Source organism: Mus caroli, unplaced genomic scaffold (assembly GCF_978045245.1).
Source record: "Mus caroli unplaced genomic scaffold, Mus_caroli_1 scaffold_3, whole genome shotgun sequence".
NCBI lineage: Eukaryota > Metazoa > Chordata > Mammalia > Rodentia > Muridae > Mus > Mus caroli.
In genome coordinates this window covers 7196353-7213839 of record NW_028227258.1, presented here as the reverse complement: position 1 = coordinate 7213839, position 17487 = coordinate 7196353, and the positions used below count along the sequence as shown (strand labels likewise).

General features: G+C 45.7%; 1 protein-coding gene and 1 long non-coding RNA gene across 3 annotated transcripts in view; one reads left to right on the top strand and one right to left on the bottom strand.

The window, feature by feature from the left end:
* Positions 1–16404, top strand: part of Pigk (phosphatidylinositol glycan anchor biosynthesis class K) — an 80959-nt gene extending 64555 nt beyond the window's left edge. For both annotated transcript variants that reach the window (XM_021158609.3, XM_029475289.2), the window contains one exon: positions 13996–16404. In XM_021158609.3, the coding sequence (XP_021014268.1) occupies positions 13996–14112 (117 nt within the window). In that variant the 3' untranslated portion in view covers positions 14113–16404. The remainder of the gene's footprint in view (positions 1–13995) is intronic.
* On the bottom strand, positions 2746–6676 carry LOC110291446 (uncharacterized). Its single transcript, XR_002377568.3, has 3 exons — positions 6498–6676; positions 3054–3158; positions 2746–2944 (listed from the first exon to the last, which is right to left on the bottom strand). It is a non-coding gene; the product is annotated as an uncharacterized LOC110291446 (long non-coding RNA).
* Positions 16405–17487: the final 1083 nt, after the last annotated feature.

Below are 17487 nucleotides of genomic sequence, written 5' to 3'. Positions count from 1 at the left end.
TCTCCTCCTGATCCTCCTCCTGCTCCTCCTCCTGATCCTCCTCCTGTTCCTCCTCCTGCTTCTCCTCCTGTTCCTCCTCCTGCTTCTCCTCCTGTTCCTCCTCCTGCTCCTCCTCCTGCTCCTCCTCCTGCTCCTCCTCCTGTTCCTCCTCCTGCTCCTCCTCCTGTTCCTCCTCCTGCTCCTCCTCCTGCTCCTCCTCCTCCTCCTGTTCCTCCTCCTGCTCCTCCTCCTGCTCCTCCTCCTGTTCCTCCTCCTGCTCCTCCTCCTGCTCCTCCTCCTGCTTCTCCTCCTGATCCTCCTCCTGCTCCTCCTCCTGATCCTCCTCCTGTTCCTCCTCCTGCTTCTCCTCCTGTTCCTCCTCCTGCTTCTCCTCCTGTTCCTCCTCCTGCTCCTCCTCCTGCTCCTCCTCCTGCTCCTCCTCCTGCTCCTCCTGTTCTTCCTTCTTTTCCTCCTCCAGCTCCTCCTCCTTCTTCTCCTCCTGCTCCTCCTCCTGTTCCTCCTCCTGCTCCTCCTCCTGCTCCTCCTCCTGTTCCTCCTCCTGCTCCTCCTCCTGCTCCTCCTCCTGCTTCTCCTCCTGATCCTCCTCCTGCTCCTCCTCCTGATCCTCCTCCTGTTCCTCCTCCTGCTTCTCCTCCTGTTCCTCCTCCTGCTTCTCCTCCTGTTCCTCCTCCTGCTCCTCCTCCTGCTCCTCCTCCTGCTCCTCCTGTTCTTCCTTCTTTTCCTCCTCCAGCTCCTCCTCCTTCTTCTCCTCCTGCTCCTCCTCCTGTTCCTCCTCCTGCTCCTCCTCCTGATCCTCCTCCTGCTCCTCCTCCTCCTCCTGCTCCTCCTCCTGTTCCTCCTCCTGCTCCTCCTCCTGATCCTCCTCCTGCTCCTCCTCCTCCTGTTCCTCCTCCTGTTCCTCCTCCTGCTCCTCCTCCTACTCCTCCTCCTGCTCCTCCTCCTGTTCCTCCTCCTGCTCCTCCTCCTGCTCCTCCTCCTGCTCCTCCTCCTCCTCCTTCTGTTCCTCCTCCTGCTCCTCCTCCTGTTCCTCCTCCTCCTGTTCCTCCTCCTGCTCCTCCTCCTGCTCCTCCTCCTGCTTCTCCTCCTGCTCCTCCTCCTGCTCCTCCTGTTCTTCCTTCTTTTCCTCCTCCAGCTCCTCCTCCTTCTTCTCCTCCTGCTCCTCCTCCTGTTCCTCCTCCTGCTCCTCCTCCTGCTCCTCCTCCTGCTCCTCCTCCTCCTCCTCCTGCTCCTCCTCCTGTTCCTCCTCCTGCTCCTCCTCCTGATCCTCCTCCTGCTCCTCCTCCTGTTCCTCCTCCTGCTCCTGCTCCTCCTCCTCCTCCTGCTCCTCCTCCTGCTCCTCCTTCTGTTCCTCCTCCTGCTCCTCCTCCTGTTCCTCCTCCTGATTCTCTTCCTCCTGCTCTTTCTCCTCCTGTTTATCCTCCTGCTCTTTTTTTCTGTTCCTTGTCCCCTGTTCCTCCTTGTCTTCCTACTTCTCCTCCCACTCCTGCTGCCCCTTCTCCTCTTCCTCTTCCTCACCATCTTAAAATAAACAGTAGTACTGAAGGAGTTTCATTTACATACAAATGAACTGGGTCTCAGTCACTTTAGTAATCTGCTTGAAGTCTTATAAATGTCAAATTGAGAATTTGGGTCTGGGTCAAGTGGCTCCAGAGTCAGTATTCTTGACTACTAATCAATGATCTCTCCTTATCAACACTTAAAATTGTTTTCACAGAACTTTTTCCCTCAGAAAATGTGGTAATTGTAAATTATAAGCAGGTATAACTCCTGAGCTGGTTAACTGAAAGCTTATTTTGGAAGGACTAACTCTCAGCAGAGTTCCCTTGGTATTCCTACAGCAGATGAGGATCCATTCATTGGAAGTCAGGGCTAAGCAGACTCATGTAGAAGACCTGTGTCTGACCCCTTCTCTACCTGAACTGCTCTGTTCTCTCCAGTGAGTCGGAGACAGACAGACTCTGAAGGGTTGTGAGTGGAAACAGTCATGGGGAAGGTGATGTCAGCAGGGATGCACTGAGAAGAGCCTTGCTTATTTAGAATGCACTACCTGGCTCCCCTGGTCCAGGATCCATTGTCCAGTTATGATAGTTTCATGGACATTTGTGAGCTGTTTATATCATGTTTTCTGAGAACACCAAGGCTCTTTCCATAAAACCATAAAGAGAGTGTCTAAGGTGTGACTCTATGACCCATTGCAGAGTGCCTGTCCCCATTGCTCTGTGCATTCTCAGGGTAAGTGGATATCCAGGTTGTCAGAAAAATGAACGGCAAAGATGTTGGATCTTTAACTTGCCTGAGTAGACCTTGGATATTTGAAAATTAGCAATGTGCAGCTAAAACATTAACAAAAAACAGCAATGCACATTTCTTCCACAAGTCCTATAGAGTTTGTCAAACTGAGAAAGCAAACACCCCTGATGAGCATCAGCCCTGTGCATTTGACCCTGTGTAGTGCTTTGCATATCAGCTACCGGGTAATTACTTCACCCTTCCGTCACTTTAGTCACAAGACAGAAGGCTTTCGAAGCAGCTTTTTGCCACTTCTTTTCAGAGAATATGATTTTAAATGCCTGTAGACACGGTAGAGCTCATTAAAATGCCCCACAATACATTTTCATTTACTAACAAACCATGGTGCAATCATGATGGTGGTTGTAAATTGACTTTTGATTTTTTAACAGTCATTATAATCTTATAAGTATGGCAAATAGAAGAAATATTTTCTTTTTCTGTATTTTATTTTACAAAAGTGTATCACTTAGCAGAGAATTCCAGTGCTGCTAGTATCTGAGGCACTTGTGTGCTGTGGTGGAGGGTTCAGCTTGTGAGTGATGCTTGCTTTCTGTGTTAAAGTGGACAGCATTGAAGCGAAGAGAGGCCAGTTTTGTACCTCCAGCAAATACAGAGGTATTGCTCTCTGGGGACTTCTCTAGATGAAGAATGTCTGAAAGAAAAGACCAGTGAAGGAAATGGACCCAAACCAGGCTTCCATCCTGTGCTTCCAGGAGAAAGGTTTTAATCTACATTCTAATATGGCAGGTTACCATAGTTACCTAAAGCAACATAGAGCAGAGCATTGATGATCTGAGCAGCTGCCTTCATTGTTACTTGCCCATCTCAAGAAACTTGACAGTCGCCAAATTCACCAAAATCTGTCCCTGCAGTTTTGGGAAAGAAAGCACCAAGTCACAGGACTCCCCCGTGTGTGCAGTGCCTGAGTCCCCAGATACAGGAAAGCACAGGTCCCTTTAGCTTCATGCTGAGCAGCGCTACAGGCTTGCCACACACCGAAGTAGTGTAGCTGGGCCATTTCTCTGTCACCTAACTGGCCTGAGCTGGAATGAGCATGCTTCTTAATACGAACTGAAGTTCTCATTTATGGTAACACTGGCATGTGCGTGCCAGCGTCCTGTCTTACATGAGAAGGGTCGGTGTCTCCAGTTACAGATCTGAGACAGTCAAGGCTACTTGCGTTTCATCATGCCAGCCACAGTTTGGGTTACTGTGTCACCATCTTTTCAGTTACCTCTGATTATAATTTCTGGTCTGTCTGCCTATCTCTCTATTTATTTACATATTTGATGGTCATTTTGCTTTACCTTCAAGATGCTTAATCTGATCAGTTTTCAATTTTCTCATTTTGTGTATGTGCCTTTCTAAATGTTCCAGTGCTCTAAGTTCACTAACATAAAGTGAAGCCCATGTTGTTGTTGTTTAACTGCATGTCCCTGGCGGGTATGTGGTTTAAAATGTCTAAATTGTATGGAATATACACATCTACGGCTAGGTAGTTATCCAATCTACACTATTGCTAGAGATGTGTGGTGATTACAGATGAATAGGTTAGGTACAGATTACTCTTTTCCCTCTCTGTAATTAGCACCATGTATTGTAATGAAGGCTTGCAAAGCTTGTGGTGGAGCAGGAGGTGTCAGCAGTTGAGATCCTAGAACAGGCAGAGTTTGATGTTGACATCTTACAGTAGCAGTTGCAGGTAGGAAGGGCTGTGCAAGAGCCTAGTCACAGATTATTACCCACAGAGAAGATCTTGGTCCATGGGAGAATCATTATGAATATGGGTAAAATAATTACAATATTTGTTTTTATTGTAAAGATACGCTAGGCACTTTCATAATGACTGCTGTGACTAACAGTTACTACTTTTATTAAAAATGCTTTGTTGAACTTTATTTGAAAGTCATTCAGTCTGTGGTTGGTTTTTGATGCAAGCAAATAGAGTTCCAAAAAATTAATTTGACTGAAATTAAATTGTTTCTCCCATGAATGGCTTCCTTTAAGCACAGAGGGGGGTTTTGTGACTTGTTCTTCGGTTGGTATATCTCAAAGGAGAGTACGCTAGGATTCAGACATTAAAACTTGAAAGGATTGTAAGGCTTCTCCTGGGAAACCCACAGTGAAGAACTTAAAAAATAAGAAGTTGGAATGTAACTGTGTTTGAACAAGAGAGTACTAGGAGCTGGCACACAACTTGCATCTGGAAGAACTCCTGAACCAGTTACTGCTTCAGAAGAGCTTTCTAGCCGGCAGCAAGCTTTACCTACTGGTGATGTGTGCTGGGGTTCCTTGTGATGTACATAAGGTTGGTTTTTGTTTTGTTTTTGTTGTAATTTCTAGGGAATGAGTTGTGGTATTTTAGGTCACTGATTTTGTTTTTCCCAATGTGAGAACATTGCTTCGCTCTGGAATCCTAAGGTGATCTCACAGCCCTGCTGATTTTCACCTCTTCCCCGGGAGCTGCCCTGGTCTGTTCCCACCCTTCTCTCCTTGGCCCTGAGGCTGCCTCCCACACTCGTTTGCTCTTGCTGGAGTAAGATGTCCCTATCTAGCAAAGGCTCTCCTTCCCTCAAACAGCCCGCTCCTCATTCCCCTTCTCTCCTGGCTTTGTTGGAGAATCCTTCTTCTACTTCATCAGAAACTGCACTTTCTGTCCTTCACGTTAGCTGTAGCACCTGAGTCCAAACCTGGCTCTGTCCCGTATGCAGCTATTTGGAGGGTTCCCTGCCCTCAGCTCCTGGACAGGCTCTTCTAGAGGGAAGCATTACTGTTGTGGTCAGAGAGCATGGCCTTGGGATGAGCCAGGACAAGGTGCAAGTGAAAGTGTGCTAATTGATCATTTGTCATGATCAGTTTCTATGTCTCTAGTCTTTTTTATCTGTAAAATGACATTAATATGAATTGAGAATTGTTACAAGACAACATAGAGAGAGCACCTAGCACATTCTTGACGCTCACCAATACTGGTGTGGATTAGCGCTGACTCTTTTTACCTCTTTTAACAGAGAATTCTACTGTTAGGCTATAGGGTGAATCACACACAGCGAGGAGCCAAGGAGCAGGTTAGTTACTGGAGAGACTGTGCTAGCCCTTACCCCCTTGCTCATTTTGACTGGCAGAAATTATTATGCCCGCTATAGATCAGAGTGAAGTTGAAGAGGGTGCAGAGTTCTTAGGGAATGTAAGTGTGTTTGCACATCACTGTTCACTGTTGGTCCGTCCCACTGCATTGCCAGCTTCAAGGCTCCTGTCTGTCCTTTTGGGATTGTACTTGGCACCTGAGCAGTGCCTGGTGTGGGGTAGGTGTGCAGACCTCATGGATCAGATCAGAGCTATGTATCTGATTGCTAAACTGGGTGTGACCACGTTCGTTCGTCTACCAGAATGCTTGAAGAGAACATGCTGTCTTGTGCACTCCCTGGTCAGCTCCTCAGTGCCTCGGAGCCTGAGTCACACAAACACTATTGTGTTTCCTGCTTTTATTCACCATGGTTTTATTCTCTGCCTTTTGGCCCAAGTGTTTAGAGCCTTTCAGTCAGTCACTGTCTGGACGTCCTGCCTTAACTGTTGTGTGGCCTCCATTTGCTCTTTCGCTCTTGATTCTCACCTTTTGCTTCTGTGCATTATTTTAGATTGTGTAATCTGCAGAATTCCACAGAGGCTCCACTAGCACTTTGTCAGTGAATCACCTCATTGCCTTGGGACTTCATCACAATCTACTTATTTATTTTCCTGTGTGTATGTGTATGGGGGAGGGGATGACAACCTCAAATGCCATCTTCAGGTAAGCTGTCTGCCCCTTCTGAGACAGGCTGTCACATTTGCCTAAACCTCTGGCTAGGCTGGCCGTCCACTGTCCCTGTGGCTCCTCCTGTCTCTGTGTCCTCAGTGCTGAGGTTGTTAGTACAGGCTTTGTGATTGGGTTCTGGAACTTGGACTCAGGTCTGTGTACTGGCGAGGGAAGCATCTCACCAGCTTTCTATGTCTCTCAGCCTCACAGTCTGCTTTAAATGCTACTCTGTTCATGTATGCCATGGAAAGACTGTTCCCAGCTCCTCATTCGTTGTGCGTTCTGAGCTCCATTTGACTACTTTTGATTTTAAATAGTCAGCCATATATTTAAGTATTTAAAACAGGGAAATATTTTTCTTTGTTCACCTATTTCGATCCCCCCCCCCCTTATGCTGTGTGAGCTCACTTACCCAGATGTCCCTTCCTCGCCTGAAGAGCTCCCTCCATTACCACCGTCCCTGCAATGTGGGTCTGGTGATGCTGAGCCCCCACGGCTTGGCCCCGGCGCTCTCCTCTACCGTTCCTGCTAGAAAGGCTCTTTCGTGTGGCCCATCTCCCTAGAGTTCCAAGGTAATAGCTTTACTTTATTTTCTGCATTCTCACGCTGTCTTTCTTGGCTGGGATTCAATGGGACTTTGTTCACACACTGGGGTTCTTCATGGCTGGAGTTTGCCCACCCTGCTTCTTCTTGACGTCTGTTCCTGGTTTTCATCATTTTCATTCTGATGTCCCTTTGAGTGGCTTTCTGTTTGCTTGGTGTTGTGTGCACAGGTTTGAGACTTGGAAGAACGTCAGCCATTATTTTAGACATTTTTCTCTGTACTTGGGAGTGAGGTGTGCCCCGTCTCTCCCTGGCCTGGGTCAGCCCGCAGGCTCCGTCCCTCCTCGCCCTTTGGACCGTGCTGCTTTGGGAATGCTGTGTGTTCTCTCTTACTCTGAGGTCACCCTCCCGTGTGCAGTTTGCTAATTATGCCCACTGTCTTTCATAAGTCTTTTTTAAACAGCAAAATTGAATGTATTTATTATGTACAACATGCTTTGAAGCACATGCACTTTGTGCATGTGATCTCTATGTAGTCTTTTCATCGAGAAAGTATACATTCTTGTGAATGTAAGCGACAGGCGACAACCAAAATGCAGATGCGGCGTATGAGCTCCATCCACTCAGTGAGGAGAGTAAGGTCTTTTTTCCTTTTCTCAAAAATTAAAGCTTATCAGGTACTTTTCCATAGACAAAAGACTAGCTTTAGCATCTTGAGTAGCAGGCTATTTTTCTTTACTGAACACAGATTTTTTTTTTCTCACACAGCATATCCTGACTATAGTCCCTTCATTCTTCCTGTTTCCCCTCCCCTCCCACTCCCAGTCCACCTCTTTCTCCCTGTTATTAGCAAACACACAGGTTTCTGTGGGAAAATAATAATAATAATAATAATATGAAATAAAATATAACAAGATAAATAAAAACTAACACATCTGAACTGGACAAAACCAACCAACAAACAAAAAAGAGAAGGAAAAGAGCCTAAGAGAAGGCATAAGACACAAAGATCCAGTCGTTTGCACACTCATGGATGCCATAAACACTACTGTAGTCATGGCATACATACAAAGGGCTTGTAAGCTAAAAGGAGGGAAGAAAAGATACATAAATAAAAGAATAAAAAAGTAGAATTAAAAACAACAACAAGCAGGGAGAGCCCTGGCTGACATTGAGACAAGGAACCAGGAAAGATGAGTTCATTTTCTGTTGGCCAGCTACTGCTGGCACGCAGCACACCCTTAAGAGGGGTTTGTTTCCCCAGGGAGACACCCTTGGAGAAAACGAAATTTTCATTTGCAGGTGGTTGTCACCTGGAGATAGTTCCTGGGGTGGGGATGGGGGTCCCGCCTGGTGCGGACCCATGCAGGCCTGTGCATGCCACCTCAGTCTGTATGTTCACATGTAGGCATGTGGACCTCAGGAGTCGTGCTTTGGGGTGTCCTACGCTTCCTCTTGCTCTTGCACTCTTTCCACCTCCTCTGCTGTGGGTTCCCTCACCCCTGAGGGGAGGGCTCTGATGGAGACATCCGTTTAGGTCTGCGTGTTGCAGGGGCTCTCACTGTCTGCGTGTTGCAGGCTGGGGGTCTCTGTATCTGTTCCCATCTGCTGCAGGAGGAAGCCTCTCTGATGATGGCTGAGCAAGGCACGGATCTGGGTCCCTGTCTGGAGTGGCCTGTGGGTTCCCACGGAGCGCTGCCTGGAACTCTGCGCGGCCTCCCTGGCTGCAACCCCACAGGTCTTATTTTTAGCCTTAGGAAGTCTTGCATGGGTGTGTTCTGCTTCTCTCCTCAGGTGCTTTTCTTCAGACTCAGCTTCAAGTGCGGGTTTCACATTTCCCAGTGGCTCAGTCCCTTCTCTCCTCCTGGGCAGCTTTGTGTTACCCCTGAGCTGGTTGGAAAAAGAGTGGCCCCCACAGACTCACATACTTGAATGCTTGGTCCTCAGGAATCGGCACTATTTGGGAGGATCTGGGAGGTGTGGCCTTGGAGTAGGTATGAGCTTGCTGAGGGAAGTGAGTCTTTGGGACTCTGGATGGAGAACTCTCAGCTGCCATGTCTGTCTGTGTGCCACCATGCTTCCCACCATGAGGATGATGGGCTGACCCTCTGACCCTGTAAGCCAGCCCCAATTAAATGTGTTCCTTTATAAGAGGAAATGGTGTCTCTTCACATAGAACCCTGACTTAGATACTTGGATACGGTGTTTGAGCAAGGCCTTGTAGAAAACATAGGTATGGAAAATGCAGTGAGTCACAGTGGAGTATTTTATTTTGTTTTTATGGATTTTTTTAAAACAAATGGTAATCACTATGAATTATTGCCTCAGAAAACAAATATCAAATTTTATTTCCTATCAATACATTTTTCTCCAAATGTGTTCATTAGCTTTGTATTGCTTTGTAACAAACAGTAATTTAAAATCATCATTATTTCACATTTTCCTGGAGTCTGGCCCTGGCTCAACTGAGTCTTCTGCTCAGGTCTCAGAAGCTTCAGTCAGAATAGCAACCAGTGATGTTCCCGAGACCCTGGGCCATCTTCCTTTGCTCACAGCATAATTCTCCATGGTGTGAAGTTCACTCCTTGCCTGGAGTCTAAAGGTTTTCTGCTCTTTCTGCGGCTCCCTGTTCTCTGTCCGTTCCGATATGTGGCTTTGATTCTCTAATACCCAGGATGTAGTTGGGGTGCTTCTAACATATCTATCCTTGATGTCTCTCTCTCTGATATCTAGACCTTCTTACTGGCTTTACTCTATTACAGTAACCTTCCTTTTGTTAGAGACCTTTAGTGTATCATCTCAGAATCATCCTCCTCCTCCTCCGTGTCACAGGCCCCATCCCTGCCCTAGAAGCCGTTGTTTTTCTTGGAGTGGGAACCGTGTGGTTGTCTTACAAGGCTGCCTACCATGGTTTCCCTTATGTTGTGTCCCTTAATGTGATTTGAAGCCTTTAAGTCATGGGGGCTGGAGAAATTAAAATCGCAGGCTGTTTTTCCAGAGGACCCCTGTTGGATTCCTAGGACCTACGTGGTAACTCACAGAAGTCTTCAAGGTCAGTCCCAAGGGAATTCAACCACCTCTGCTGGCCCTGTGGGCACTGCGTGTACATGGTCTGCAGAGATACAGGCAGGCAAAACCGTCATACATATAAAAAATATAAGTCAGGTTTTATGTAAAGGGAATCGATACATTGAAAATACAAGTAAACTATAGTAAATAGATAGTGGAAACCAATTATTTTCTCAAGTATTGTGACTGTAACCTTGGTAGATTGTTTTATAATTTTGTTTCTCTAGAGTATAGTATAATTAACTCATAATTAACTCTCATTATTCTTAGAAAAGAATCTTGGTGAAATTTTGGTAATTTTCTCTTTGCTTAGCAATAAATATGTATAATTTCAAAAATCCTGTTTAGTCTTTACATAAATTTAATACTTAGTTCTGTACTCTAAGTGTTTTGAAGTTATATGGTAATTTTCTCGCAATATGAAATGGGGAGTGAACCGCTCACAACTCTGAGTGTAGCGTTGCTTAGCTACCCAGCCCTTTCATGTGAAATATTAGACATGGTGATAATTGGGAGCCCTTGAGCTTCTGAGTGCTGGTCCCTGACACTGTGTTTTATGTAAGCTGTTCACCTTTGTGTTGGAGATGTTTCTGTAGGTAAAATAAAAGAAGAGTGTATTTAACAGCAGTCTGGAGAGGGCCTTAACTGTATAAAATTAGTCATTTTAGGAAATGCTCTAATGCACATGAATGAAATTATAAAGCATACTTTAATAGGAGCTTGCTTCAAATACAGCTATACTACAAAATGCTCTGAGGTACTGATCTGTCACATGGCTGAAGGAAAAAATCAGTGGAGAATGTCCAGAATGTTCCATGGAGTTGTATTAAAATAGCAATCCTGAGATGGTAGCAGCAGCAGTGGACACACACGGAGAACGTGCTCAGATAACTCCGCCCACCGCGGTACCCGTGTTAAGTAGTATCTCTCTCTGCTCCTTCAATGGGAGAAGAGCATGAAGCCCTGCCTAGGCAGCTCCATTCGGTTTCGGTTTCTACTTTTCCCGTGTTGTGTTTGTGTGTGGGTGCATATGCACAGGAGATTCAAGGCTGGTGCCAGGAAGCCTCCTCCATTGCTTTTCTACCTTGTCTATTAAGGCAGTATCTTCGTGAGATCCAGAGCTCTGGCTAACGTTGGCTTGCTGCGAGGATGCCTGTGTGTGCTGTCTGAGACTGGAGTCCAGTCATGGGTGGCACAGCCAGCATCACGTGGGTTTCTGCAGCTCCAAACCCCAGGCCTCCCAGATAAGTACAGATAAATCCGAGTTGAGCAGTGTCCACCTGCAATCCTACTTCCTCCAGAGAAGCAGAACTAAGAAATTAGTATATTTCTCTCCTTTAAATACTTCGCTATAGAATACTAAGCAGTATTTCATATTCAATTTGCATATTGTTTTAACTTCCTTATCATGGGATAGGAATCTCTTAAATCACTAAAATTGTTTGTAAGCGTGTTGGTCACTGTTCTGCATGGCACCATCAGCTCTTTTTGTTTGCTGAGGTCTCCTGAGGAGGTGAAACTGGAAGCCCTGTGAACCTTTGTCAGCACTCTAGGCTCCTTTACCAGAGGAAGAAGAGACATTTTAAAGAGACCTAAAACTGAAGCTGACCTTGTTAATTAACATCTGCTAATTTAATGTTAAAGAGCAAAACATTTGCATACTGTTTTTATGACAGAGAAAGTGAATTAGCCCTTTATAGATTTGTGAGAGCTTTGATCCCCATCTCCTTTATTGATTAGCCCTGTGCCTTGTGACTTTGGGGGGAAAGCCTCCCGAGTCTAATCCCTTCTTCTGTTACGTTTCCCTATTGATTTCCCTTTTAAGTTTATTTATATACTTTGTAAAGTGCAGGTATTTCAGGAATTTATTTCCGTACTCCACCTTTGTTCTCTTGTTCTCACTCATTGCATTTGGGCTTATAAATCTTTACTGTGTACATTCCCTACATTTATCCCCTTTGTCCTTTGTGTTTGTATCTAACTTATTTAAAGTTTTAACTATAGGGTGTATTTTGGTGTTTCCAGAGCTGAGTTAAAACAAATCTGACTTTGACACTAATCCAGTGTTAAGAATGTAGAAACACTACTTCCTTGCCATTGATTTCAGAAAGTTCTAGCATCTGTAAATTCTTTCTTTTACATTCATATAACATCTACTATAGGAGGTTGCTATAATAATTATATTTTATTAATATTAGTAACCTTTTACTGCACCATTTAAACATTACAGTGTGTGTTAAGAATGTTTGTATTGAAAACTGAGCTCTGTACTACCCGTGCTCGCAGATGTTTGCTGGGGGCTTGGAGCCCGTCTCTCACAGATAACGGTGAGGGGAGTATAATAAACTTTTATTGTTGTAACCCATTGACATTTGTGAACTTTAGTAATGGTAATTTCATGCATGAATACAGTGTATCTAAGTTACAGCCACCTGCTCCCCATCCTCCTGACTCCTTTCTAACCACACATTGGTGGTTGTTGCCTTTTCTGTTCTCTATGTCCATCTTTCTGGCTTTGCGCCAGTACCACAATATTGGCTAGCATTATCCTTGTTTTTTACCTTAAGGCCTTATCCCTCTCTGTAAACTATCATAATTGTTTACCTGACATCTCATGTTATAGGCATCCCTACCTGTCTTATGTTTTTAAATTGCTATTGTAAGTAAAAGAAAAAAAATCTGTTCTTTTACTGACATGATTGAGGAGTGCTGATTGTGAATAAGAATATTTCTTTCAAGCATGAGCTCTTCTCAGTAGTTATTACAGATACATTTATATACTTTGTTATATGTATAATAGTTTCAAATGAAAGTTTACTCCCCCCCCCCAACTCCCCAGGAGTTGTAGATTGGCCAGTGAGAACAGAGTGGTATTAATAAAAACTTTAACAGTAGGTATTCTCATCTCATAAAAGTGAAATGCATGGTAAGGAAAAACTATAATTAGTGTTCTATCAAAATGGAAGTGCCAGTGGAGGACAGTCATCCATAATTATCTAATTAGATTAACCACACTGTCAGTTTAGCTAGGGTCAAAAGCAGAAGTGGGTGGTGTTTCCTTGTCCAGCAGGGGGCAGCATCTGACTGTCGCTAATGGGTTCCCTTACCTACTGCTGGCGAGTAGAGAGGCAGAACGGGTACTTCATGCTGAGACCTGAGAGTGGGAGTAAACACTGTGAGGTGGCCCTGAGGCCTCGCCCATCCCAGCAGAGCCCCTGGTAGGGCAGCCAGTCAGTCCCTCAGGCCTTCGTTTGTACACACCACTGTTGAAATTGGAGCCACAAGTGGGTCTGTCTGTGTGAGTCTTTATTATGGCTTTAAGAGTCAATACTTTTCTTTCAGCTCAGTATTTATATTTCATGGCTCTGATGTGTAATAAATCATTCCACAAATTAGTGACTTAAAACCTTTGTTTGTTGGTCATTTGTTGAGTGGGTAGTTTTCAGCTTGTAACTGTTACCATCCTGGTTAACATTACAGTAAGTTGACACATAAAGACATAGTAGGCACACAGCTCAGTTACAGAACCGTAATGCAACTATTGAGGACACAGCGAGGTGGGAGAATGGACACTCAGCTGTGGACTGTGGGTGTGTGGGAGAAGAGGTGTACGCGGACTCTAGACGAAGGCGCACAGGACACTCAGCTGGACTCTGACAGGATTGGAGCTCAGCAGGCTGGTGTGAGATGAGTGGTAAAGGTGACTGATGTGGTAGACAGGAGCGTGGAAGGAGGAGCCAGCCTTTTGAGAATTCAGAGAAAAGGACTGTTTCTGCCAGAAACAGTCTGGGGCCGGCATCACCCTAGTCAGTGAGTTTTAAAGAAGTAGACCATGGTAAGGGCCACCTCTGTGAAGGGAAAGTACAACCAAGGTTGCTGCTGTGGGGTAAGCGGCTGTAGTTTTGTACTGTGTCCTCACCCTCTAATGAGTGTGGTGTGTGAGTGCTTCCTGTCAGCAGCAGCAGGGCCCTCATCGGGCCAGAGTTTACTAGGGAAGATGAGACATATAAAACGAAAATTAATGGAGAGATAAACCTCGGCAGGGCTCTTTCCTGCCGAGTGAGTTGGAGGAAGGAGGTGGTTGGTTGTGCTGTGCCAGGACAGGCCCCTCTGTGGCACAAGCTTCCTTTACAGGACAGTTATCCCATTTGAAGTCTGCCCCTGTAGCTGTCCCATTGTGGTGTTCACTGGGCCACACCCTCTTATAACTCGTCCACTAAACACTCTCCCATCCGCATGTACATTATCTATTGCTGTGTTCTCAGCTCTCAGGTGACCATGTTGTCCTTGTCTTGCAGAAGCCGAAGCCGAGAGACTGGCACCCTCCCGGAGGCTTCATCCTGGGGCTGTGGGCGCTCATCATCATGGTCTTCTTCAAGACCTATGGGATCAAGCATATGAAGTTCATTTTCTAAGACTCAAGGATGTATGAGGAAGAATGAATGGAAGACTGCAGCCTTGGAGCAAAACTTAGGTTTTCACATGTTTTTAAATATGTTGCTTTTGTGTAAATTTGGGAAGAAAATTAGGAAAATTGAATATTAATGAACTTTTGACTTTAAAACATAATATTGTTAATGCACTTGTTTACTGGCCACAGAATATATCTTTCATTGAAACACTGTTTGTGTGTTTGAGTTATAGAAAGCAGAGAGCAATGACATTGGAACTTATTGCTTAATTCTTTTTACCCTCCTCTCATTGTAAAAGTGAGAGTTGTGAAGGTGTTAGTTCCCACTAAAGGAAGTCACTTCCGTTCATAGGTTTGTGTGTGTTGTCTTGGTCTTTTTATCTATGGACATATGTTCCCAACCATACAGAACATGTCATCTCTGCGCTTTGGTGTGTACAATGCATTATTATCCCTTCTCTGCCCTCGGACATCCTTCAAGGATATACTGTGAGCCTGACTTGGATGCACTTGTCTGCAGTCCAGGCTGTTCAGGAGGCTGAGTCGATTTTTGAGCCCTGGGGGGTCGAAGGTCAGCCTGGGCAACAAACATCAACAACAGAAAAGAGAAACACCACGGAATGCACCGCCCACTCTATGGTGGTCACGTGACAGCTCCTGATGGACCCTTTCCTGTTCCCAGAGTTCCCTTGGGCTCACTCTGGAATACTAATGACTCTGGAATTCTGCAGCTTTAATTGCACAGGAAGATGGAAACACAGCTTTGGTAGCTGTTTATCTAGGGAAGTCATGCCTCTGAGAATTTTTAGTGGTAACCCCTCAGAGAAACATGCCCTATTATTTTTTATTTTTAAGTATCCTGTGAACTTCTAGGATTGATTGTATCTCTTCAGTTTTTGTCCTGAAAGAGACAGATTGCTGACAGCTAGATCTATGTTGTCCCTGAGGACAGCCCCATAAACTGGATGACATACATGGAGCACACACACTGAAGGCTCTGCCTTCATGTCTGATGGATCAGTAAGACACATCCAACACTGACTCTTCTAGGATGTCAGTCAGTTCCACACCTTCCTGCGGTGAAAAGATGGCCAAGCTTGTGTTTTGTGACCATTCTCAGACACTCTTTTCTCTTTCAAACTTTGGCATCAGAGAGCCGTGCTGGGGTGGGCTGTGCCTATAGATTTACTATTCATGTCTGAGGAGAATCTTAGGTGTTTCATCCAAGAATCTATATGTTCATCTGTTTTCTTTACAAATACTGTTTTCTAATTTTAGGTTACAATTAAGAAGTCTTCTAATCCCCTGGCAATAGGCAGAGACACCTTGTTGGTGATATTGCTCTTCTGTCAATCAGGGGCAGAGCACATGGCAGTCCTTGTTCATCCTAGCTTGTTGCCTGCCCTGGTAGCCAAAGTTGTGTCATGCCTAGGACACATAAAAATCAAATCATCAAATCAAATTGAGGCAGCGCACCTTGGGAGGAAGACAGTAGACAGAGGCCTGTGGACCATGGACCACATGCCACCCACAGACCTGCCCTCTGATGTATAACACAGGTGGGCTGTATATACCCACCCGCTGTGCACAGACAGGATATCATCCAGGGTCCCACCAGCTTCATGAAGGCAGCATTGCGGAGCTGGTCCTGGGAGTAGGTGAGTTGGGCCCCTATGTGAGGGAGAGCTGATCCTGCTACTTCGCTGCCATGAGGTGGCCTGGGCAGAGGATGTGTGAGTGTGGGAGAGCTGACCCTTCACTTGGCTGTTGTGGTGGCTGGGGCACAGAGATGTCTCCCTTGCAGCCTCCACCAGTCAGGAAAGCTGCCTACAGGGTAATAAGTACAGGGAAAACTAGCCTGGCCCCTCACATCCTGCAGCACTGGGGAGAGTGGGCCCATGCCCTTGACTGGGCAGAACAGAGCACTTAACTCTAGAGACATGGGTGCTATCAGCTGACCCTGCCTCCTGTCAGTAGCAGCACTGGGTGGCCTAGCCAGAGCAGTGCTGGAGAGCTTGCCCTGGTGGGCAGCTAAGGGAGAGCTGGCACGCTGAGCAGCTCAACAGCCCCCAGGCCCAGGTCCAGGGCTCTGAATTCATCCATCCCCAAAATCCATACTATCTGCAAATCATTGGGATGCATGAACGAGCCAGTCCTGCTGTTCCAAAGCTGTAGGAGTCCCGGTGAGGATCCTATAGTGATGATGTCACAGAAACCAAAGACCTCAAGCCAGACCGATGACTCATTGCAGTGGACATTTACAAGTAAAGATGTGTGGATAGAGCGTTTACTGTGAGACTTGCTGTGACACCACAGCTTCCTCGATGAGATGTTTTCTATGCTTTGCTTTTTATTGTTTGTTTGTTTTTTATTTGGGGGGAGATTACAAGGGCAGAGGGCGGATATGAGGGAGCAGGGAGATGAGTGGGACTGGGCTGCATGATGGGAATTCACAGAGAATCAATAAACATTTTAAAAGGAAAAGAAAACCTTTCTTGTGCAGTAAGCCTTTAGAGCAGTGGTCTCAAATGGTGGGTTGCAATTCCTTTAGGGTGTGGAGTGGTCGCTTCCCAGTGGTCTCATGTCAGATAGCCTGCATATCAGATAGTTAGATTACAACTCATAACAGTAGCAAAGTTACAGTTACAAAGTAGCAACAAAATAACTTTGTGGCTGGGGTCACCGCAACATGAGAACCACTCCTTCCTTTACTAATCCACTGACCTCGTTACCAGTTAGCGCTGAAAACATTGTACCATGGTTGTAAGCAAAGCATTCTCCCGCAGGCAACAGAGTGACCATCATCTCTTCATTGACAGTCTGGTGCAGCTTATAGCAAAGTTTCTCCAGCTCTGAGTTTTTAGCGGGACAGTTTTGTCGGCGTGTTTTATAAGAGAAAAAGGAAACTCTCACCTGGCTACATAGAGAAGTGTCCCTGTGAGCACAGAAGGAGATCAAGCAGAAGTTTGAGTGACTAGCTCTTGTAGTAAGAGACAGTCTGACCGCGTGCCTTCAGACTGTGATGCAGCAACGCACTGGAGCCGTGGTTGGGTGGGGCAGGAGGGGCGTAAGAGTGAGGACTGCCCTTGAGCCAAAGTCAATTCTCTGAATGTAGTGAGCATGTCCTGCCGTGAAGGCTTCTGGGAAGCAGAGCTCGCCCTCAGAGGCTGAGAGTAGCACGCAGCGTCGATTCACCCCAGCACACTTTCAGAGGGCAAGGGTGTTTGTTGTGGTGGTTTTTGTTCTTGTCTGCTTCTCTTTCACTTTTTTGACTTTTCAGAATACAGTTGAAGAAAAAAACTTAAAAAGTCTGCTTATAGCTGTAATCTTCTTCCACAAAGCTGCTCTGTAAGTAAATCGCGAGGATATACAGCAAAGA